Source organism: Talpa europaea, assembly GCF_964194135.1.
Source record: "Talpa europaea genome assembly, chromosome: 10".
In the NCBI taxonomy this organism is placed as follows: Eukaryota; Metazoa; Chordata; class Mammalia; order Eulipotyphla; family Talpidae; genus Talpa; species Talpa europaea.
In genome coordinates, this window is record NC_140077.1 from 33,311,149 (window position 1) to 33,336,027 (window position 24,879).

At 49.6% G+C, this 24,879-nt stretch overlaps 2 protein-coding genes across 3 annotated transcripts; one reads left to right on the forward strand and one right to left on the reverse strand.

The window, feature by feature from the left end:
* Positions 1 to 244: 244 nt before the first annotated feature.
* On the reverse strand, positions 245 to 9,900 carry RGR (retinal G protein coupled receptor; the record flags this gene model as incomplete). 2 transcript variants are annotated; one of them, XM_084245365.1, is made up of 7 exons in its annotated part: positions 245 to 373; positions 783 to 896; positions 3,142 to 3,259; positions 4,648 to 4,801; positions 7,642 to 7,763; positions 8,854 to 9,010; positions 9,822 to 9,900. In XM_084245365.1, 7 exons carry the CDS (start codon positions 9,898 to 9,900, stop codon positions 245 to 247), a joined length of 873 nt encoding a protein of 290 aa, XP_084101491.1. The 2 variants fall into 2 exon arrangements, with proteins under 2 accessions (XP_084101491.1, XP_084101490.1); XM_084245364.1 differs by having other exon boundaries at positions 7,642 to 7,775.
* Positions 9,901 to 13,137: 3,237 nt separating this feature from the next.
* Positions 13,138 to 23,985, forward strand: LRIT1 (leucine rich repeat, Ig-like and transmembrane domains 1; the record flags this gene model as incomplete). The annotated part of the gene is made up of 4 exons (XM_084244667.1): positions 13,138 to 13,259; positions 16,325 to 16,791; positions 21,537 to 21,842; positions 23,012 to 23,985. 4 exons carry the CDS (start codon positions 13,138 to 13,140, stop codon positions 23,983 to 23,985), a joined length of 1,869 nt encoding a protein of 622 aa, XP_084100793.1.
* Positions 23,986 to 24,879: the final 894 nt, after the last annotated feature.

Here is a 24,879-nt window from a genome sequence, read left to right on the forward strand (position 1 = left end):
CAGCTTCTGCATGGAGGACTGTGGACACACTCAGACCTGTCCGACTCTAAAGGCCACTCCTACCTGCTGCCTGGCTTCTTGCAGAAGGAATCTCCTGTTTCTGCCATGCTGAAAGGGCCATCAGGATGGTAGATAAGCATCTGGAGCTTGGTTTCAGTGGCTGGGGGGCAGGAGTCCCGGGGTGGGGGGGTTCAGTCCAGGGTAGCGGGATCAGTCCTGGGTCTGAGCAGCCCCATGGAGATGCTCACTGGGCTCGGTCCTGCTTGCTTTTCTGTGGCGAGAGGCACGGCCAGATTCCCTGGACCATCTCACTGCCCAGGCTGTAGTTAATGGCATTGATCGTGGGCACCATTTTGGCAATGAGGGCGGGCACCTGTGTAGCAGAAAAGTCCTGAAAATAAGCTTCAAAGTACCGGCTCCTCTCCCTGGTCCCGGCTGGTGACACCCTCTCCCCTTTCCCAGTCACCCAACGTGTATCCTCAACTTGGTTCTACAGACTCTGAATATTCCCTGAATAGTTGGCGGAGAATGAAGAGAAGCACATGCCAACCCAGGTACCAGTCTCAGCCTGGACCCAGCGTGTGCACCTTCTCTGTCTGCTGACGGTCCAATGCTTGGCTTGAGGCCCAGCACTGACATGCGGCAGCCCAGGGGGAAAGCAAACACACAGTGCCTTACGAGGGCTCAAGGGAAAAGAGAAAGAGACTAGCATGGAGGCCACATGAGGCCAGAGAGAGGGATGGGTGAAACAGAGGCACATCAAGACAGAGAAGTGTCAATACCATCTGCAGCTTGGGGGAGATGGAGGACACATCCGCGATGGCTGCATAGAGATACAGGAGGGCGTAGGGGCCCCAGCAGAGGAGCAACGTCCTGATGGGCAGAGAGGTGTTCACCTGCAGAGAAATCATTTCAGGGGGCAGTGTTGGCTTGTTCCAGATGGCTGGCAGCCCCCTGCGACCAGAGACCAGGTTGGCTCTTGGCAGGGCTGGGTAACATGTCCAGGCTGTGGGAAGGTGCTGAGCCAATAAAGGAACTTGGGACTAAATTAACTTCTTTGCTTCTTAAGCTGTGTGACCCTAAACCTGTCATTAAAGCTAACTTGAACTCAGTTGCCTTGTCTGCTAATTGGCCTGGTATTACCTGACTTGCCTGGAGGCAGGGACTAAGGGACATTATGAGCTTCCTTGCTGGTCTGTGATCGTTTTGAAGAAATCTGGGCTCTGTGAGTGAGGCTGTGTGCCTGAGAGTTCCCAGGCCGAGCTGCACTCACATCTGAGTCCCAGCACCAGCTGCCTTCTGCAGCTGTAGCCACTGACTGGGCAACCTGCTTTGGTTTCCAAGAGGCCCCGCCCACCTTGGGAGACCACCAAGAAGTGGCGAGTGCTACCACTTGGGGACGCAAGGGGGCGCACACGAGTGACGCTCAATTTCAGAATGGAACTTGCCTGCTCCCCATGTACAGATGGTAAAATTCTGACGCTGCAAAAATCAGATCCTTTATCTCATGGCTCATGTCTCTTTTTAACAAAGAAGATGACTCAAGTAGAAAGAGGACGCATTTTCCTCATGGAATTTTGAATTTTTGATTTTGAAATATGTTGACTAAGAGACAGTTATTCCTCTTGAGTTGCTCTTCATTCATTAAAAAAAAAAAGTGCATGAGCTGCTTTAATGCGGTGGAGAACTGACCTCTCAGTGAGGAGAGACCCTGTCACCTCAGGAAATCCATCAGCAGGCAGCCGAGGTCCCTGGGTGTGGTTGGCAGTGCCTGTTGATGCTATCAGATTTGATAGTTTTAAGTCAACCAGGAAAAGTGAGAAAATCCGTGTGGTGGCCTTGTTTCCTGGCTGACTGAACTTTCAATAAATGTGGTGATTTGGAGCATCAGCAGCCTGCGACAACCAGGAGGCTGTGGTGAGCCAGCCAGCCCAGAGTGGGGATCCCAGAGATATAATTCTGGGCCTGCCACAGCCTTGCCCTCCTGTGACCTCAGGGGATCCTGGGTCTCCAGCTAAAATCCCTTGATACAGCCCTTTTCCACTTCACAGGAAAAAACTGTAATAATGTGGCAGATTAAAGGTCTCAACAGAATGGTTTTTGTAATGCCTGGTATTAATCACTTGGGTTGTAGAGGTCCAGACCCGAGCTAGAACCAACTCTTCTAATTACTAGTTCCCTGGCATTTGCAGGGTTAGTTCCTAAACTCCTTTCAGCCTCAATTTTCTAGTCTGACATAGGGATAATAAACCTTCCTTCTTGGGCCTCCCTGGTGGTATAAGGGGTTAAGTCTCAGCACTATGAAGCCATCCTGCATCATGATTCCTGGACAGGGAGCTGACCCACATGGCGCAGGAGACCTTTCCTGTCTCATCCTCTGCTTCCCTCAGCAGTGTATTTCAGTAGATCTGCCTGTTCTGCTCCCCACTGTCTCTGATGGATCCTCCCCCCCCCCACCCCTTTCTGGCCTATACCCCAGCTCTTGGATGCATAAATAAATAAATCCTTAAAAAAATTTCCTTCTTCAGCAAGTGCTTACAAAGATGAAATGACATAATGCACAGCAAGTAATATTAGTGTTTTCTAAAAAAATCTTTGGTGCTGGTGATGGCTCATCTACTAGAGATTGCCCATGTGATAAGCTTAAAAGGAAATTGTGGTGTAGGAATATTAACACATAAATTCAGAAATGGCCAGGAGGGTTTATTTAAAGTAGATTGTTTTTCTTGGATAAATGTGCTTGCAGGTGTTATTTTATATTGTGGGTAACAGCCTGTGCCTGCAATTAAATGAAACATCTCAAAATAATTTAAAAGTAGCCTTTAAAAAGCATGTAATTTTTGTTGTCGATCCTTAAATCTTTGCGAAGAATGAAATGTAACTGTGCGGATGGTGTCAGCAGGGTGCCCTGCTTCTCAGGCTTAAGAAAACTGAGCAAGTCTGAGCTCCCTGATCCTTCCTCCCAGCTCTTTGTGATCCTTAACATGGGCGGGCAGGGGGTGTGCATTTCTACCTCAACACTCCATTAGGCTGGGTGTTAGAGACACTGAGGCCTCTGATTGTTGTCTGTTACATCATTCATTTTCCCTGGTGTCCGAGAGGGGCAGAGAGGTCTTTCCTGTTCTAGGAGTTAGTCCTTACCTGGGGGTGGCCAGTCTTCCCGAGTTTCTGCTCCATGAGCTGATAGGATGTGTGTGTGATAAAGAGAGGCAGGAGGTAGTTGAAAAAAGCCATGGTGATGAGAAAGCTGATGAAGTTTCTGTAGGCACAGGGGGTAGAGGGGTGAGTATTATTTCTCTGGGATGATCATCTCCCCTCAAAGGCTATCGCCTCTGTGCTAGTCAGTGGGAGGGCTGTTCCCATCAGACTAGTGTTCAGAATGTGGGGGCATCTGGGGCCCAGCTGAACTGCCCTCAGGTCAGGAAGCTGCTGACAAGAGGGAGAGTCCCTCTTCAGCTTGCTGTGGGGAAGTTCAAGTGCTCAGCCCTGCTCTCCGTTCTCGTTCTCCAAGCATGGAGAATGGGATGTTTCAGATTGGGAGATGTGTTTATCATATGGATGAGATGACAGTGGACCCAAAGGAAGGAGCCTTGAAGGAGTGTTCTAGGCACAGGGATTTGAAAGGGGTCTGCAGGTGACAAAGAGGCTGGACACTGCCACTGAAAAAACAAGTCATTGAAGCGGCCACAGAAAAGCCAGGGTCCCAGGTAGTGGTCACGGGGAGGCAGGCAGTCTGACCAGGGGCAGGTGGGAGGGAGATTACCATTTCGTAGAGGAGGGACTGTGTTACTTATAGCTGTTCACTAAGGAATCCAATCAGGATTGGACACAAGCTGGGGAAACACCTTCAGTGGGTGCCCAGGAGAAATACTTGGACTAGGACCATTGGATTTCTCCTGGGAAGCCTGTCATCAGGGGAAGATTCTTTGTAAGTAAGCGTGAGTAAACATGTGAAGCAAACAAGTATAGTGTGGCTCCAGTGGATGTAAGAGGGGGTTGGAGCCCATGTGATCTCTTTCCAATGCAGTCTCTAAAGTGTCTCTCGAGCCCTAGTCCCCCCAGAGCCCTGTGGATGGGGCAGTACTAGACCTGCGATTCATGTTGGTGGGGGCCGTCATGCATTTGATCCTGGTTGGTCCAGGGACTGGCTCACAGCACATGCTCAGAGAATTCAGAGAACTGAACTCTGAGCCCAGGAGGTCCCTCCCAATGCAAACACCTTAACATTCTTTTAACCTATTGAATCAAGAACATGGCTCCCTCTCCAAGCTGATAAAGTTGGAGCTGGGACAGCTATTGTGCTGGAGATGGAAAAAGCATCATGGGTTGAAGATTGCCCCCAAAATGGCAAAAAGCTCAGTGACTGTTATGACCAACAAGAGCCAATAACTCACTGTCTAATTCTCCTTCTTTGGTTCCTAATCTGTGCTTCCATTTGCATAATATTCCCATCACTTGGCCAGTCTTCAGAATGGGCTTTCCTTTGTTCCACTGTCAGCTTGTAAGTGATTATTATCACTACAGGGTGAAGATTATCTGGGATATGTCGACATTTCCCCATCCGGATTTTCAAATGTGATGTCGTCAGAAGTGTTCAAAGCCCAGATTCTCTGGGGAAGGGGCTGAAAGTTGCTCCTCTCACCTCACCTGTCCCCCTTGGCATAGTTCAGGGTGCAGCATGTCCCCAAAGGTTCGTAGTCATAGTGGCCCCAGCCCAGGAGGGGCAGTGCTGCCCAGAAGGCAGAAGACAGCCACACGCCGAACACCAAGAACACAGCCATGTTCCATGCCAGTCGGCTGCCTGCAGCGGGGAGAGAAGGATGGTTGGGAGGAGACTGGCAGCCAAAATGAAAAGGAAAAGGCCCTATAGAATATCCCTAAATCCTGGTTCTGATGTCCAAGAGCTTAGTGACTCAGGCAACTTCTCTGGGGGCCTCCGTGGTGGCACAGGGGTTAAGACACAGCACTATGAAGCTATCTGCAGCCACTGCAGCATGAGTTTGATGCCTAGTCAGGGATGTGACCTACATGGTGCAGCAGACCTTTCCAGGCTCACCCGCTTCCCCTCAGCAGTGTATTTCAATCTATCTGCGTGTTCTGTTCCCCACTCTGTCTCTGGTGAATCCTTTCACCCCCCACACCTCTGGCCTGTACCCCAGTTCTTGCATGCATAAATACAATATATCTTTTTAAAAAAGTTTCTCTGAACCTCAGTTTTGTCCTCGTCAAAACTGGAATGAAAATCCATGCCTTGGAGGATGGTTATGAAGAAGAGAGGTAATGGGTGGTGAAGATATCCTAGTAAACACTCCATACCATCTTATTTAGAGGACAGAGAGTAGGGGGTGGCAAAGACAGGTGTGCTTCCCAAAGCCAAGTCAGGGGAGAAGCAAGGGCAGGGCTTCTGGTGAGGGTCATGGGGGTGGAAGGCAGAAGTCTGGACTTACTCCACCTTCAGCTTTTGCTCAGAAGCAGGCCACTGTCTCTGCTTCTAGGAGACCCTCTGAAAACTTTCAAGGTGGGATTCAGGCTCCATCTCAGTGCCAAAGCAGAGGCTGTATCCCAATAGCATCTTTTGGTGTTACTGTCCCACCAATGTGACCTCCTCCATGTTTCCTCCACCCACATCCCTCTAATCTGACAGCTTCATCCAACCATTCCTGTTCAGTTGCTCCTCCTGAACTTGGCTTCAGAATGCCTTTCCCAGATGCCTCCTCTGTCTATGTCATGCCCCTTTGTAGACATGACCTCATAGCAGAAGGCAGGACTCCAGGTCGGATTTGATCTGCAGAAATGAGCTGGTCTACAAATCCCCTCCCTTATCCCAACCATTTGCTTCCATTGATATAGCCCCAGAAAGTTTGCTTGCATATATCCTCCTGCTATGGGCTGAATGTTAATGCCTCCACCCTCCAGTTTCCCCTCAGTTTGTATGTTGAAGCACTATTCTCCATGCTATGGTATTTGGAGGCTAAGCCTTTAGAAGGGAACTAGGTCATGAGGGTGAGGTCCTCCATGAGGACATTTGTCCCCTTAGAAGAGGATGAAGAGACAAGAATTCTGTCTCTTCAATGTGAGGACACAGTAAGCAGCCAGCCATCTGCAAGCCAGGAGGAGTGCGTGCACCAGAACTCAATCATGCTGGCACCCTGGTCTTGGACTTCCAACCTCCAGAACTGTGAGATTTGATGTTTTATTGTTTAAGCCACCCAGTCTATGGTATTTTATTATGGCTCCTTGTGTAGACTAAGACATGCCTGTCTCCCGCGATCGGTACAATAATTAACTCCCTTGACCCACGAGCCTCTTCAACTTTGGAAACAACTAAGGGGACACACCAAGGCCCCCATTAATGCAATAGATGAGCTCAGCCTCCGTCTCCCCCTTCCCTGATTTCACACTGATAGGCACTACCCAGCACAGGAAGAGCTTTGACTTGGGGGCCCTGAGATATGAATTAACTCTGTATTGAGGTAGAGAAGCCTTTTGTTCTTGAGAAGGCGTGGGCAGGGCTGGCATAGGAGCAGTAGGAGAGGAAATCCAAGTCAGGTGGAGCAGGAAGGCCTGACTTACTACTAGAAATGATAAGAACAGAGGCAATTTTTTTACCTGGAGAGAGGCCAAGGGGAGGTGGCTGTGTGTCTGTGGCTAGGATGGATCTGCAGATGCCACAAGGGCATGGCTGAGGCTTCAGGACGTGCTCATGAACCCCATAGTAGCCTCCATACCAGGTAGGCCCTCAGCTCAGGACTTGGGGCCAAGGAAATAAGGGAGCGACTGCCTCTGGAGGCATCCAGGCCATGCCTGATCCTAGTTGTCCTGCTAGTTGTGTGGCTCTGGGCAAGCTACTAAACTTCTCTGAGTCTGTTTCCCAGTCTGCATGCTGGGGCTGCTGTGAGGGCTAACTGAGGCATGGCTCCCCAAAGTATGTTTACATAACTTGATGCTGAATAGTATTCTATCTATTCTATGTGAATTTTTTTTAAGACTTTAATGTGTGTTAAAATTATAAGAACATGAAAGGTGTGATTTCACAGATATTGTTTAGAATGAAGCTAAAGACAGCATTCAAGTGTCACTTTTAAAGGGAAAATCTCAAGTAAATAACAGAGCAGGTGCTGCACTGATATGGCCAATTATGAAGGTCATATTTGACAATGCAGCTTGGGAATCTGGAGCTAGATGAGTCTGTGAAGCACTGGCATGGCAGACCCCATGAAAGAGTGAGGTGTGGGCCCACTTACACACACACACACACACACACAAACACACAGCCTCTCTGCCTCCCAAAAGTGCTTTCTGCAAGGATTTTTTCTGTATTCATGATCTCATTTGATTTTCAAAATAAAACTGTGGGGTTGGTCATAAATATCATCTCACAGAGGAGACTAAGGTTCATAAAGGCCTCTGACTTGCCAGAGACTGCAGTGAGGGTACAAACAGCCTTTCCAGCACTTGCCTCAACACCTCTCTTGCAATTTCTTCCACCCTCCCTCCTTTCCTGACTTTTCACACCTCACATTCATGCACACTCACCCCACCCCCACTCTCCTGAACTGGAAAACACCAAGGAGACTCCAGCCCCATCACCCTCACTGTGTGGATGTCCCTCCACTCAAGGAGCCCAAAGACCAAACTCACACGTGCAGTAGTGGTGATAGTGGCCCCAGGCAATGGCTGCACTGCCGCAGATGCTGGCCAGCGCCATCATAAAGCCCTGGAAGCCATGGGCTTGGCAGCCTTCAGAGCCGTAGGGCCAGCGCCTGTGGGAGACACTGGGTTCCAGTGACCTCTGCCTTTTGACCCTGCCTTTCTCCCACGCCAATGCACCAGCTTCCTGGAGGGCACCTTCCTGAGTGTTGGCCCAGCTCCTAAGAGGAACTTTACTCTGCTTTTCCTAAGAGGAAACGTATCAGTGCCTTAGAGCTGAAGTCAGGGGCTGACAGAGTGGAGCCCCAGGCAAATTCTGCAGGCTCTACTCTTTCACCGCTTCTGGCTAGAACAAAGGCTCTCTCTGTGGGGAAATGGAGCTGATTTGAAGGAGAGCTCCTGCTTTTATTCTACAGGGTTGGGGGTTGGGGGGTGGGTCACACAGCTGTTGAACACAAAGTCAGAAGGTGGAGCCCAAGTCTTGCATCTCTCAAGCCCCAAGGGCTACTCAGGGATAGCTGCTTCTGTTGCCCCTCCTCCCCCAAGCTGGGTAGGGGAGTAGGAGATCAGGGCAAGGGATCGGATCCTCACTGATTCAGACCCCACAAAGTAGTGGGCTCTGAGCATACACAGCCAGGTCTCTGTGGTACCCCAAACCAGATGAGGGATATTTAGTTCACATAGGAAACCAATCCTGTAAACACCTTCTGAGGCCACTCTGGAAGGCCCTGGTTTGCAAAGAAGGTCTTAGATTCTTGCCAAAATCCTGTTTGCTCTCACAAACACTTATTTAGGGCTTCCTAGGTGCCAAGCATTGTTTCAAGTTGTTACAAGTAATAACAAGTCCATACATCCAACTGCCGTGTGAATTAGGTAATGATATCCAGTTTATGGGAGAACTCAAATGATAGAAAGAATAGAGCCAGGATTCAAACCATGGGGCTGGTTACAGGGTCCATGCTCTTAATCCCGACCATTAGCCAGCTCTGTTGCTTGGGTCTGAATAACTTCTGTTTCCAGAAAGCAGCTGAGGTTCCTCAGGGATAGTCTAGAATTCAGATTTAGGCTAAATTTGCCTGCCTACTGCTCTATCCTTGCTTCCTATAAGTGGGAAGGATGTCTCCCTGGCTTGGCTGCCTGGTTCCCAGAGGTTAGGCCCCAGGCAGGGCTGCAGAGCCCAGGGACTGGGGAGGTGGCTGGTACCTGAGAAGGCTGGATGTGGCTGCGACAAGGGCATTCAAGCTGATTCCACTGTCGGCTAGCGCCAAGCTCAGCACCAGCAGGTGACTGGGTGTCCGCAGCTCTGGGGTCTTGCAGAAGGAGAGGATGGTCAGGCTGTTGAGGCTGAGACCAGAGAGAGCTGAAAGGAAGGGTATAAGCTGACATCAGGACTGAAGAGGCCCACCTGAAGTCAAAACCAGGAGCCGGGGGCTGGGTGGATACTCAGTAATTGCCCCCTTCATGCTCAGGAACCTTGTTAGTGTAGCTGGTTCCCCAATCCCAAGAGCCAGGAAATGCACACCTGTCCTCTACCAACTCTTAATCTAATGGAAAGACAGACAAGGAAGAAAACTAATAAAACATAGCATGGTCTTTGCTAGAACAATCATCATGATGGTCACTTGCTGAGTTTGTGCCAGGCAAGGTGCTAAGCACTTGATGTAGTTCAGCTCAATCTTCACTTGGATTGTCCTCAGTGGGAAGGGAAACAGAGGCTCAGAGATGCTGGACCAATTGATGCTAAGTATGCAATGGAGCTGGATTCGAACTCAAGTTGTTCATATTCCAAAATGCTTTCTCTAAGGGCTGTGCAGCAACATCAGGGAGAGTGTTGGAGAACAGGAACCCAGTTAGGACTGGGAGCTGCCACCCAGGTCACCAGGCAGAGAGATAAAGCCCAGGGAGTAGATTAAGCTCCCTCCAGGTTGAAGGAACATAAAAGACCTGAAACCTGATACTTGGTCATGTCCTCCTTTCAAAGTCCCTCCCTCCCTGAGCCTCTGCTGGCTTCTGTCTTAGGATTTCCAGCCTTCAGGCTATATCCCACAGGGGAAGCCATCAGAAGATCCCAAGGATCAGGCGTAGGGTTTGAGGACCTCTCCTTGAAGCTTCATAGCTTTGGACTGGGATCTGGGAGCCCCTAGGTCACCCTCACCCCAGCTCTGGCTCACCTTCCACCAGCAGGACTGTCCCCACTGCCAGCACCTCCACCTCCCCAAAGCCAGTGGGCAGGGCTCCAGACTGTGCCATCCTTGGCTGTTTCCTTGTTGGCCCAGCTCTTCTCTGGCTGCCCAGAGTCAGGCTCTTCCCTTTTAAAGGGCCATCCCATGTGCTGGCACATGCAGGTGATTATGCTAAACCTTGGGGTTCTTCTTGCTGCTCCCAGCCCCCAAATCATCCTCTTGGCCCAAGAAGAAGGAGCCGATTCACCAGTTGGACAGAGCAGCCTTTGTGAAGCTGGAATGGAGCCCTGCCTCATTCATTTTTCTGCAAAGGATAGGATTAAGGATCTAGAATCCGAGTGGTGTGCGGCTAAAAGCTGAATTATAAAAGAGTTGCATAACCAAGGGAAGGGTGGATTGCAAAAGGAGGAATTTGAACTGGCAGCTGTGGCTGAGAATCGGTTAGGAGTCAGGCCCTTTCGTACCAAACTGAGTGCTTGAACGCATATGTATATGGATGCATGTATGTGTCCACAAGCTCACAAGTGTGTGTTCACAAGTGATGGGCAAAGGATGATGGTTGGGAAGTCATCTGCTGTCATAGAAAGAATGGGACAAGAGACAGGCTTTGATTCCAAGTCTGTCATGAACTAGCTATGCACTCTGGAGGGAGATTCTTAGGGTCTTCTCCATTTCTTCCTTTGCAACATAAGCATCTTTCCCCTGGCCTATATACATCTTGGTGAGAAGAATACATCACGAATATAACCTTTGGGGCTGCACTTCCTGCCTGTCTCCCACTGCACACTTAAGCTACACAAACACAAAAATCTCCTAAGGCACTGACTTGGCACATAGGTGCTACTGTCTTCTTGGAAGCGGGCGCGACCCCCTAGGAGATTGTGCTTCTACAAACAAGGTGTTGGTACAAGTTATGCACTGGCTTATGATGCAATTTGTATCAAAAGCACTACTCTTGAGCAACTTAACTCATTTTTCAGATAAAAAAAGCCAAAGGCCAGAGTCTGTGAAAATAGCAGTCTAGCTGATGTTTACCGAGTGTTGCTAAGGAACAGACACTGTGCTAATGATGCTGTTCCTACAAGTCCATGAATGAGATACCATCATCCTTCCCTCAGTTTCACAGGAAACTGAGGCTCAAAACAGTTAAGACTTGACATGAGGTCACGTAGTGATTCTTGGATGGAGCCGAAACAAAAATCTGGTCTCCTGTCCTCTAGGCCCTGGAAAAGCAATGAGTTCTGTTGCATAGGTATCCATTTTCCATGCCTCTCCTCTTGTGTCCCCATTTATCCCAGCCTAACCAGCCTGCCGGCTGAGCTTCCATTCTCCTGGAAGTCTTCATGGATAACGTAGCTACCTTAGTATCTGCCCTACCCTTATCCAATTTCTGTCTTGTATTACTGATTAATATATACGTGAGTTTCTTTTTTTCCATATGTGCAAGACAGCAAAAGATGTAAAGGGAGAAGAACAAAGACAGGGCTGGAAATGGAGGTTAGAGATCAGCTAGGCAAAAGAGAGAGGCAGCATCTCCAATAGAAGGGAAAAGGCAGAGATGAGGAAATGGGCAGGGCTGGCCTTTTGGCTTGGGGAGGAGGTACAAGTAGGAAGCACAGAGGAAATTATATTAGTTGGGTTGGAAGAGAGAAAGGGACAGGAACATTTCCTGGAAGCAGCATTGTCAGAGCATGGCTGGCACAGAGCAAGGCATTTGACATGTGCATTGGGGCGCCAGGTATCTGTGTTGGTCACAGTTCACTGGTCTAGGGCTGCCTAGGTTAATGGGCACAAGGGACTGAGGAACCTTCTGGAAAAATTGAAGGAACCAGGTAAGGAAAGGATGCTGGACCAGAGAGCAAAGCTGTGGAATCAAATATGAAGAATAAATGAGTAAAAGGCTGTGTCGGGCCTCCCTGGTGGCACAGGGGGTTAAGTACAGCACTATGAAGCAATCCACAGCCTCTGCTGCACGAGTTTAATCCCTGGCTAGCCAGGAAGCAACACACATGGCGCAGCAGTCCTCTCCTGGCTCACCTGCTGCTCCCCTCAGCAGTTGTACTTTGGTCAATCTGCCTGTTCTGTTCCCTACTCTGTCTCTGGTGAATCCTCTCATCCCCCATATCTCTGATCTGTACCCCAGCTCTTGTACGCATAAATGAATAAATCTTTAAAAAAAAAAAAAGGCTGTTTTTATTGTGGGATGAGGTTGAGTGTAGGGGCAGTGGGTAAAAATGGAAAGTCCCTTCTCTGAAGATGGTAGGGTCCTGCTCTGGGACCTTCCTCAGAGTACAATACCCTGGGAGACAGGAACTCTGCACTCACCTTTAGCAGGGCCACCACACAAGCATTTAGCAGAGTTGGTAATGCCCAGAAGGGCCTGCCCCGATGGCAGTGTTCTGAAACTGGTGTCCGTGGGCTTTCAGGAGAGACTGCTGTTTGCCTGGCAGAATGGGAGAGCTCATGAGCCTATGGGGGACACTTCTGACTTCTCCCCGAAATAACTGAATTTTTCCCAGCTCCTCTATGAGCAGGTATTTGTAAGTGCCTGGGAAATTGGGTTCTTATTACTCTCTCAAGAGCTCCCATTCCCACAGGCTGTGAAAGTCTGGCAAACTTGGATTGTCAAATTTTCATAAGCCCCCTAATAGAGTCACACTGTAGAGTCATTACCCACTGTCAGAGGAGGGCACAGAAGAGACCATGTGACCTACCCAAAGTTACAGCCTGTGAATGGAAGAGCTGGGATTTGAACCCAGGTAGTGTAGCCCCAGAGCATGGGCTCTTGTTGATGTCTTCACTGCCTTCAGCTCATTGCTTTTTCACTGGGGCTAGAGCCCCGGGAGAGAATTTCCAAGGCCTTTATTAGATGCTAGGGTTTGGTTTCCCCAGTACCTAGGGTTCTGAACCCCAGCACTCTGGTGGGGTCTGTGCAGACCACAATTAGATTGGCATCAGTGGACAGTTCAGCTGGCTGGTGCAGTAATCACTTGCCCCTGGGGGTTGCCCAGCTGCCCTGCCCTGCCATGCCCTGAGCTGTCTGGGCCTGGGCTATTGTGACAGAGGATGTAAACACCCACCTCAGGCCTGGGTGGTTCCAGAAAGCAATAAGCTGCTGAGTGCAGTGACCTGGGCTCCCCTCCCTAATCCCCAGCCTGTTAGTGTTTATCCCCTGGCTTCAGGCAGACAGAGGGGGTGAGGGGTGGAGGAACAGTGATGAGCCAGAGGGCAGCTGCCGGGTTTGCTGGGCTGGCAGAGGAGTCCAGGAAGAGGCCTTTTCTGGGCCACAGAGGAGCTGGGAGCCATGAGGGTGGTAGTATGCATGCTCTGGTTCCTGGGTCTCGGCGTGCCCCCCAAGGTCCAGGGCTCCTGCCCCTCTCATTGCAGCTGTAGCCTTCAGGTCCTGAGTGATGGCAGCAAGACCAGGTAAGGCAGCAGGCGTGTGGAAGGATAGCCCAGCTCCCATGGCTCCATTGGCTAGGCTGGTTTGGGAGGGATTGAAAGCAGGGTTATTACCACATCAAGTCTAAGGCTTTTGTGGGGACAGTCTCTACTTCGCTATCTTGTAGCAAGCAGGTTGTGGGAGGCACCAAGTACCTCTACACATGGGGCTGGAGTGGGCATGAGTGTGCCAGTTCCAGGAAATCCTTCCTGAGCCCTCCTCCAAGATCCTAGTGGAAAGGATCCTTCCTTAAAATTTCTTTCTTTTCCTCTCCTTCCTTCCTGTCATTCCAACATCCTCTCTGTATCCCCAGTCCATTCCTTCCTGGACCTCTTCTATTCACTAATTTTATCTCCCAGGAATACTCAGTCACATCCCAGGTATTTCCTACCACCCCACCCATGATCGGGCCACCTACACCCACAGGCTCTCCCTCCTGGCCCAGGCCCCAGGGTCCTTAGCCTTCCCTTTTTGTTTGGGCTTACCAAAAGGCCTATCCATTGCAAGCAAGCATCCCTTCATGCTCAGTTCTTCTTCGAATTTCCCCACTTCCAGCTGAGCCCTGAGAGCACATGTAACCTCCCTTCTCCCCCTTCCATGGGACCTTGCCAAGGCCACCATGGTAGGTGGATGTTTGCTCCTCCACACAGCTCATTCTCCCCTCCTAAACTGTCTTCTCTTCAACCTCTTCAGCTTATCCAGTAATGACTGCTGCATTTCCCATCCTGCTCAAGGGTTTCACCTCTGGCTCAAGGCCTTTCCTGTTATCGTTCCAACCTCCTGTAATCCCATCCTTTCTTTCTCCCTCAAATTAGATGGGAGCAATGGAGCCACCGATGATTTCTGACCATTATCAGTGTGACCCTTTTGATGATCTTGGTAGTGGGTGTCAGGTTGATTGGGTATGAGGGCAGGAAGAGAATAGAGTCACCCTGTATGATCTGAAGAACAGGAAGAGCTCTGCTTTTGGCCCAAGACGCTGATATCGGCAAAGGTAAATATTCTCTCCCCCTAAAAAGCCAACGCTGAGCCCCAAGCAGGCCTGGAAACAGCCCAGGACCAAGGACCAGGGTAACAAAAGGCCTTCCTTGCCATCCTCAGAGGGCATAGGGCTCAAGGTCATACAGCATCCATGGCAGACCTGGTCCTGGAAATCAGAGCTAGAGTTCCATTTCCAGAGTGCTTCTCACCTGTGATGCTTAGGGCAGGGGGCAGGGGATGGCTCCAGCTAGCAGTTAGCCTTAGGAGAAACACATTCCAAGGGCAGTTTCCAGGGCGTCTAATGTCAGTGAGTGATGGCAGCAAGACCAGGTAAGGCAGCAGGCGTGTGGAAGGATAGCCCAGCTCCCATGGCTCCATTGGCTAGGCTGGTTTGGGAGGGATTGAAAGCAGGGTTATTACCACATCAAGTCTAAGGCTTTTGTGGGGACAGTCTCTACTTCGCTATCTTGTAGCAAGCAGGTTGTGGGAGGCACCAAGTACCTCTACACATGGGGCTGGAGTGGGCATGAGTGTGCCCATTCCTTCTCTGAAGCCAACGCGCTCACATCTGTTCTACCTGCTGACTGTCCCACAACTGATGTGCATCAGTCCATCTGCATGGAGTGGCCTTTGAAGAGAATGAGGCCAGGAAAGGCTGAAGTTGACCCCATTGGTCATGGCACAGACTGTGCAGTCAGATTGAGGCTCCTTCCATGTATCAGCCCCCTCCCCAGCCACTTCCTTGCCCCCTTCTCTAAGCGGACCTCTCAGAGATCCCAGCCCTTATGTCTGAGCATCCTGAGTGATCTGCTCCATGCTCCTGTGTCATGAACAGGACATGTGTACCTGTGGATATTAGGGTTACTGAGGTGGGGGGAGACTGCACACCTGAACAGATGTGTTCCTAGTTTGCTAGTTTGCTAGTTTATGCCTAGTTTGCTCATGAAGTGACATACTGTTGACTATAATCGGCTCTTCTTAGCAATTTGATTTCTCCCTTGACCATTTTTTCCTTCGTCCAGGATCTGTTCTGCCATCTACTCCCACCTACCTCCTCTTTGCAACACCCAAACTGGTATAATCATACTCTATCATTGTCCCAGTTGTTCTTTCTTCCTTAGCTGAATTATAACTTGTGCTTGTTAAGGATATTTCCCTTTATACCTGATGTGACTGTGCTGTTGTCATTGATAAACACAGCACTGAGTTGTGGGTTCCTTGGGGCTAGAGACTACTTCCTGCTATCTCTAGCCTCTGCTTCAGGGCTAACTTAATAGGAGAAGTTTTAGGAAGTCACTATTTGGGCAGAAGGTGCATTGGAAGGAGCTAGTAGGACTGGCCTGTTCTACTGGGATGCAGAAATTCATGACAGTGGTCAATGGCATTGGGCCCCTACAGGTGACAGGTATGCAGAGCTGGTATGCACATTACCTCATAGAAACCTCCATTCTGGTTATAGGAAAACTGAGGAAAACAGAGGTTAGGGAACAGACTCAGATACAACACCAGCAGGCCTGGATGTGAATCCAGCTGCAGAGATGCAAAGTCCCAACCCTCATGTTGATATGGGCCCTCAGAATCAGGAGAGGTCAAGGTGCTTGTATTTCCAATGCCCTTCATATATATATTCCACCCCCACCCCCCTTAAAAAAATAAAACCAGAAAAAATGGTTACAAAAGCAGAGATATAATTTAACAAACAAACCTCTTAACGCATATATGCATGTGATAATGCAGAAGATGACCTCAGGATTTATGAATATTACTCATCCCAGTGCACTGCGGTAGTGTGGGCTATAATGAGATACAACAATTGACGGTCCTTCAGATCAGTAGCCCAGACCAAAGGGCCCTCTTGGGACTCCCGTGAAGGGCTCTGGAAGCAAGAATTCCCCCCAAAAGAAAACATTTATTTCTGCCTTCTCTCCGGGGCTCACCACAGCCTGGAGCCAGGCTTTGGGGGTCTGTGTTGATTCGCACAGCCAGAAGACTCTTGAAGGCAAGTGGGGGGAGGGAGTCCCAGATCCAACAAGACCCTTGCTCAAATAGCCCCCATTTCTGTGACCAGGACTGTGGTGTGTAACGACCCTGACATGACCCTGCCCCCAGCTTCTGTCCCGCTGGACACCTCCAGACTGCGCCTGGAGCGGACGGCCATCCGCAGGGTGCCTGGGGAGGCCTTCAGGCTGCTGGGCCGCCTGGAGCAGCTGTGGCTGCCCTACAACGCCCTCAGCGAGCTCAGCGCCCTCATGCTACGAGGCCTCGGCCGCCTGCACGAGCTGAGGCTGCCTGGGAACCGCCTGACCGCCTTCCCCTGGGCCGCTCTCAGGGACGCCCCACAGCTGCGGCTGCTGGACCTGCAGGCCAACCGCCTTTCTGGGGTGCCTCCGGAGGCGGCGCGCTTCCTGGGGAACCTCACCTTCCTGGACCTCTCCAGCAACCAGCTGCTGAGGCTCCCGCAGGAACTGCTTGCTACTTGGACTCACCTGCAGACCGGGCTCTTCCTTCCTGGACGCCAAGGCAGATTGGTCCTAGGTAAGAAACTGCATCCTTCACTTGAAACCACCTTGGTGAACGCTGGGGTCTTAAGTAAGTGACCAAACCTCTCTGAATCTGAAGTCTGTGACCGGGAAATAGAAACACACTTGCCCTCTAGGGTGTCTGAAGATGGAGTGAGAAGTGCATATTGGCAGATCCAAATCAAACTGCTGTTCATATCCTAAGTCTGCTTCTTATTTGCTGTGTGTCCTTGGGCAAATTACTTAGCTTCTCTATGCCTTGGTTTCCTTTCGTAAAAAAAGGATGATAATAATATCTATCCTAACAGGTTGGTACTGCGGGTAAAAAGGATTGCTTAATATGGTGAGCACAGTGATGTGCCACCTAGATCCCAGTCAAGGTGGGACTGGCTGCCCAGCCTCTGGAGTGTTTGGCAGCAGCCTTTAGCAGTCAGCTCCGTCAGACAGCCTCGGCTGCAGAGCAGCCTTGCCCAACGTCACACACCCTTTCTGGGGATGGCCCTTACTCAAAGATCTACCAGCTCTTTCAGCTCCAGAGCCCCCAGAGTTCTCCGTTCTCCAGGCCTTCTTCACGTGTAGCTTGCAAGTCATCATCTCCCAGTTTGCTTCCAGAGATCACAACTTTCATGTCTTCAATAGTGACTCTCCCTCTTGAGAATCTCTTCCGAGCACTGGGTGCACACACTCGGAAGGGAGATGGACCCTACGTTTTGCTAGTTGGTCAGTCCTTTCTGGCCATCTGCATTCGTGTGGCATTGAAGTTTCCCTAAACTCCTTCTTGCCTCATAGGATTTGATCTTTACAGCATCTGGGGGTGGGGGGAATAGATGGAGCTATTATAGTGCCATTTGTTTTACAGATGAACAAACTTACCCTGGGGGGTAGTAATGGTGGGTTTGGCTTAAGGCTCCTTTCCTACTGGCTGCTGCTTTTTCCTGTCCTTTAAAAGGTTGGGAAACTCAGTGGGGTTCGGGATAAGGGGTGATGGGGTAATGTAGGGGCAGGAATGGCCACGGAGCAAGTTTTCTGATCCCATGCAGCCCTGGTAAAGAAGGAGTCCTGGAGCCCTAAGTGGCTTTTGCACGTCTTTTATTTAGACTTGCATATGGCAGGCAGGGGTGCTGGGGGGCTGGGAGACTGGCAGGCCTCCCAGTCCCCAGCAAGTCTTCACTCTATCTGGGCTCTCCGGCGTTCTCTCTCTCTCTCTCTCTCTCTCTCTCTCTCTCTCTCTCTCTCTCTCTCTCTCTCTCTCTCTCTCTCTCTCTCTCTCTCTCTCGGCTTCTGTTCTGCTTATTTGCTTCTCAGCTTCTACTGCTTCTCTTCTCTCGGCTTCTGTTTGTTCTTGGCTTCTGCTGGCGTCCCCGTGACGCTGCCCCTAAAAGCCCAGTCTTAGCCCAGGTAAATCCCATCTACCTATGCCCACACCCTATTACAGGTGCCCGCCATCAGGCATGCATTCGGGACCCCAGGGTTCCGTCATCTATCCTAATGGCGGGAGGGCAGAAAAGCCTGAAATTTTACCTTACCCTACAGGTAGCATCTGAAAAGAGGCCTCCTTCCAGGATGTCCTGGGGAGACAGCACTGAGGGTAGAGCAATCTCAGCAGTTTGGGGCAGTTTTTGCTCTGAGGCCTGGGAGAGGAAATTATTGTATTTGAAAACCTTATTTCCTGGGATGGGGAACAGCAAATCCCACCCCAACCTCATCTACCCTACCAATTTTCTTACCTGAAGAAGGGGTTAGGATACTATTCACATGGAAAATTTTTGCTTATTTGAAAATCAAATTTAACTGTCAAGTAAGGAAAACGAGGCTCAGGAGCTCTTCCAGTGCACACAGCCAGGAAGCAGCCTCCTGATACTCAGTTTCTCAAAGCAGAGCTGAGTGGGTTACACCAGCTAGTCCCTTCCTTCAATTCTTTGCTGTTTCTAATAAACCAGTGGCTTAGCAGGTGAGCCAGATCACCTTTCCTGCCCAAGAACTGTCTGGCCTTGGCCTGGAGAGTTACAGGTGGGGTTAACTCATTTTGGAAAATTCATTTAAAATTTAATCACACAACTTACGCATGAATATATGTGGACTTTTTAGATGTTACGGAAAAGGCTAACGACCCTTTTGTCATTTCCTATTCCTTCTTCCTCTCCTAAAGACAGCCAATATTATGTTTATTTACATGTTCCCTATCTTTTACAATATTGTAGGGCAGGACTGGACACAGTGCAGGTTTTCTGATCCTATGCAGACCGGGTAAAGGAGGAGTCAGAGTCCTTAGTGGGTTTTTTGCAGGTCTTTTATTGGGGTTCACCAGGCATATGGCAGGCAGGGGTGCTGGGTGTGGGGCTGGGAGGCCTGCCAGCCTCCCAGCCCCCAGCAAGTCTTCACTCTATCTGGGCTCTCTGGACTTCGTTCTGCTGCTTCTCGGCTTCTCTTTCGGCTTCGGCTTCAGCTTCTACTGCTGCTGCTGGCGTCCCCGTGATGCCGCCCTTAAAAGCACAGTCTTAGCTCAGCTGAATCCCATCTACCTCTACCCACATCCTATTCCAGGTGCCCGCCATCAGGCATGCATTCAGGACAAGGATCCATCATCTATCCTGATGGCGGAAGGGCAGAAAAGCCTGATATTTTCTTTACCCTACAGATATTCATATTCATATATACATAGGTGTAAGGTCAGGAACGGGCACAGTGCAGGTTTTCTGATCCCATGCAGACCGGGTAAAGGAGGAGTCAGAGTCCTCAGTGGTTTTTTGCAGGTCTTTTATTGGGGTTCACCAGGCATATGGCAGGCAGGGGTGCTGGCCTGCCAGCCTGCCAGCCCCCAGCAAGTCTTCACTCTGTCTGGGCTCTCTGGTGTTCGTTCTGCTGCTTCTCGGCTTCTCTTTCGGCTTCTGCTTTGGCTTCTCTTTCGGCTTCTACTGGCGTCCCCGTGACACCACCCTTAAAAAGCACAGTCTTAGCACAGGTGTACCCACTTCAGGTGCCCGCCATCAGGCATGCATTCAGGATCACAGGGTTCCCTCATTTATCCTGATGGCGGGAGGGCAGAAAAGCCTGATTTTTTTACCTTACCCTACAATAGGTATATATACCTACTTCTACATTGAAATTTTAGCTGTCTGTTTTACATAGACTTTCATCACATTGTATGTACCAACCAGTACATCTGTTCACCCAGCAGTATGTCTTGGAGATCTTTGTAACACATGAAATGGATCAACTTCATGTTTTTCAGCTACTAAACCTTATTCCACAATATAGTTACATTGTAATTTACTTAGCCATTCCCCCTTCAGTGGATCTTTAGATTGTTTCCATTATTTTGTTGGTACCTATGATGTCACAGAGAACATCTTGGCAGTTCATCCTTGTGCACAGACAAATGTTTCTCTAGGATTGGAACTGAAAAGTAGAATTGCTAGGTCATGGAGAGTGCGCTGTAGTCTATTTAGTATCAGTTGGATAGTCCCTAAGTGGCAGGATCAATTCTCACCCTCTACCAGTCGTGTGGGAGGCTACCCATGCATTATTCCCTCTGCAAGCTTGAGTGTCTACCAATGTGAGAGCATAAAGCTAGGTCCTGTGGAAATAGCAGGGAACAAAAATGAGGAAAATCTAATCTTTCATGAAATGAGAAATTAAAATTGTCAGAATGTTTAACTTTTGCAATCTGATGGGTGAAAGTTACACTGTCTTTTAACTTTGCCCTTTGAATTAATTCTTTGGGGACTCTGTTGTCATAGGTGAAAGCCAGCTCTGGGAAGTGATGAATCTTGGAGTGCAGATGTATCATTAAATGCATTTAACCAGTGACAGAGGGCGGTCACCACTAGTGTATAGTGTGGTAGGATAGGGAGAGAAGGAACTGGCATCTTCTTAGCTAGAGTTCAAAAAGACTTGAGAGTCAGGGATATGCAAGCAGATCTGAATTCACTCTCTTTGACACTTGATATTCCTTACATACATAAACCTATGTATGTAATTATATAACATGTCTTTGATGATTGACCATTGATTATAAGACATATCAAATTTAATAACAATCTTTTGGGGGATGAAAAGGACACTGCGTTAAGTGTATTCATTTGTGTTTCAGGAACACAAACATATTAACAGAAATTGTGCCTTAGGATTGAAGACACCTTTTCCCTTTTAACTGTTGAGTGGTCTTTGACAGCGTAGGTGCAGAATCTGCTTTCAGCTCTGTAAATATGTTCACTTTTAAAATGAAGAGGACTGGGAATATGATTTAAGAGTTGATTTTCTGGCCCCCTCACTACTTTTTACCCTCTTTTAAATCTGTGTCAAAGGGATCAGACTCAGAATGGCCATGCTCCTAGCTGGGGTGATACTGAAAATGCCACTGAGGCTAGGAGGAAGGGGTTAAAAGTTGCGGTCTTGAAGCACTTATCAAAATGGGTTTTGGCATATTGCAGTTACTGCAGAAATACTCACTGACTGGCCCGTAGCCTGAATGGATCAGTTCAAGAGTCACAGGAGTCATTGCCAATTTGGTGGGCATGCTATATGGCCTGCCCAATGCTTATTATGAGTTATCTTTATACCTGTACAGCCCTGAAATGGAAGGAACAATACCACCTGAGATGAAGAACTAGCCTTAAGCTTGCATATTAACGGGACAAGGAGCTGCTAACTCTGAGCCCAGATCCTGTCTTCTCCTCCTGGGGACAGGGAGCAGGGGATGGGGATTTAAATATCAGGATATCTACGGCTCACCTCTTTCCTCCAATCTTCTCCCTGCAGGACTTCAGGATAACCCCTGGGTGTGTGACTGCCGACTCTATGACCTGGTCCATTTCCTGGAAGGTTGGGCCCCAAACATGGCCTTCATAGGGGACAGACAGAGGTGTGGCAGCCCGCACAGCCTGGCTGGAGTGGCCGTCAGCCAGCTGAAACTGAGGAAATGCCAGAGTCCAGAGCTCCGTCCAGGGGTGGCCAGCATCAGGAACCCTTTGGGCAGCACAGTATTGCTACGTTGTGGGGCCGCTGGAGTCCCTGAACCTCATATGAGCTGGAGGAGGGCCAACGGGCACCCACTGAATGGCACAGGTGTGTGAACTACAAGGTCTGCTGTGCTGAGCTCCGGGTGGGTCAGCATGTCCAGTGGGATGGCAAGTTTGTAAAGAGATGGAGCTAGTGGTGTAAGCCAGACCTTTTGCTTCCAAGGTGAGCACAGGCTCCACCTAGTGGTAGTGCCTGGAAACAATGGCTTCAGTGCTGACCATGGCTTACAATCTGTCCTCTCGCACTGTACCAGCCACTCTTGTCAGGGACTTGGGGCCCACCCCGAGGGGAACAAAAGTCTGACTGTTTGGTGGAAGATGCTCTTTTAGTGTAATACAGATGCTCTTTTAGTGTAATACAGGAGTAATTTATGACAATAGTTAGCATCTGTTGCACTTTTAATGTACTAAGTGTATTTTAGGCATATCACTGAATGCTAAAGAACCTGATTATTCTTACTTTGCATATAAATAAGTTGAGGCTTTGAAGGGCTAAATGCTTGGCCTACATCACACAGCTAGAGCTAGGAGGAGCTGGGCGGGGAAGCTCTGGTGGACTCCACGGCAGGGCTCTCCATGCTGTAAGGCAGAGAAGATTCACCATGAGAGGAGGTGGCAGGTATTAGACCCATCTCCATGCAGAAAGAGGATCAAGGAGGAATAATTTCTTAGTACCTGATCGAGAACCTTACGTCCCTTGCACGCCGCCCCCACCCCCAGCTTTCTCTTTGTCTCCCTCAGCTGTGTGGGCAAGAGTATTGCTCAAAGACTGTGGGTTTGAAATCAATTTACAAGCCAAATTGTATCAGAAGTTCCACTGGGTAAAACAGAAATTTGAATGTGCTCTGCTAAGGGTGGGCAGAGAACTTCCAGGCACACCCCAACCCACTTCACCACCAAAACACCTGCCCTCCACTCCTGCAGGGCCAGTGCTGCAGAACTCCAGGGCATTGAAGAACACAGTTTGCACATCTCAGATTTGAAAGACTCTGCCTTAGCCTGGGTCTCCCCAAATTTAGCCCAGGTGATCTCTCATCTCCTCGACTAGCCTAAGAAAAGTTGAATGACTCCCAGTGTTTCCTTGGAATAACAAGGTGTGTTTCCTTGAGATAACAGGGTCTTGTGCACAGCCTGGAGGTTGTGGATTTATCCCTGGGAGGGAGGGTGGGGCAGATGGGTCCAATCATTCTCCCAAGTGCACCACTTTCTCTCCAGTGCACCAGGAAGTCACCAGTGATGGCACGAGCTGGTTGCTGCTGGGCCTGCGTACCGTGTCCCACCTGGACTCTGGAGACTACATCTGCCAGGCCAAGAACTTCCTGGGAACCTCTGAGACTCGTGTATCTCTGTTTGTCACTGAGCCCGGGGCTTCCACAGAACACAGTGGGAGCCCAGGGCCACTCTGGGCAAGGACAGGCGAGGAAAAGGAAGCTGCTGCCTACAATAAACTGGTAGCCAGGCATGTCCCCCACTTCCCCAAGCCTACCATCCCAGCCACTGGGCCCCCTGTGTCCAATACAAAGGAGGAGCTGACCCTTCAGCACTTGCAGGTAGGTGCCCCAGGAGAGCACTTGGACACACAGGCAAGACCCCAGGAGGCCCGACTGGTGAGGTCACTCAAGGTGGTGGGAGACACTTACCAGAGTATCACCTTGGTGTGGAAAGCACCCCAGGCTGGAAACACAACTGCCTTCAGTGTCCTCTACACAGTCTACGGGCAGCGTGACATGCGGCAGGTGATCGTGCAGCCTGGGAAGACCAGTGTCACCATCCATGGGCTGTCCCCCAAGACCAAGTATGTGGCATGCATCTGTGTGCAGGGCCTGGTGCCCCAGAAAGAGCAGTGTATCATCTTCTCCACCGATGAGGTGGTGGACACTGAGGGTACCCAGTGGCTCATCAACATAGTAGTGATCACGGTGGCTGCAGTCATCGCTTTGCCCCCCACGCTGCTTGTCTGCTGCGGTGCTCTCCAGAGACGCTGCCGCAAGTGTCACTCAGGGGGTTCCACCGAGCTCGGAGATGCCTACATCACTCTGGAGAGGCTTGGTCACAGTGAGGATCACTCTGAGCAGCTCTCCCGGCACAGTCTCAGTGAGGCTGACAGACTTCTCTCGGCTCCATCCAGCCTGGACTCTCAGGCTTTGGGGGTCAGGGGTGGCAGACAAATGAATGAGTACTTCTGCTAAGGGGTGTGTTCCTCCTGTGCACACACATGCCCACACACCTGTTCCCGTGCACTTTGCCTCTTCTACTTGATGCACAGCTCTGATACCTGAGTCCATGCTCACCCACTCTTACCCCCTTGGTACCTGCCTTCTCAAACACTTACACACAACCACAGCTAACACTTACTACACCCTTGTTGTTTGACAGAAAGTATTCTAAGTACTTTATATGCATTAACTCATTTAATTCTTATAACAACCCTTTGCACCAGGCACCAATGTTCTCTTTCATTTCCTGGAGCGGAAACAAGGGTTTTAAGTAACTTGCTTATTTCAGTTTCTGCTGATAACAATGAAATAAAAGCAAAATCTCCATAATAGGCAGCAACAGGCACTTGATTTCACACAATCTATAGATGTGTGGTTGACTGGGGTGGCTCTGCTCCATGTGTCCCATTTGGGGCCTGGGGAAGCCTCAGTGACTACCTGGATCAGGCTTCTCTCAAAGAGAGGTCAGATGATATAGAAGAATAAACAAAACTATGTGATAGTTCTTAAGCTCTTGGCTTAGAACTGCCATTTCTGCCCAGCTTCTATCTGCCAAAGCAGATTCCACAGCCAAACCCAACTTTAACAGGGCAAGGACAGTTCTGCTATGGAGGTGATAGAAGTAGGAAATATTTTTGTTGAGAAGTGTGCTGATCTACTATATTGTCTGCAATTACTGAGCTAAGAAATAATAGCTCTGGAATTTCGGTTAAGGCAATTGGCTCCAGAGCCCATAGTCCTTACTACTTTCTCATACTATATTCTGATTAAATTTTTGCTGACCCATGGGCACTTACAAAATCTCTCTATACATTAGTAATGTTTGTGTACACACACACACTCACACACACATACACACACACACCC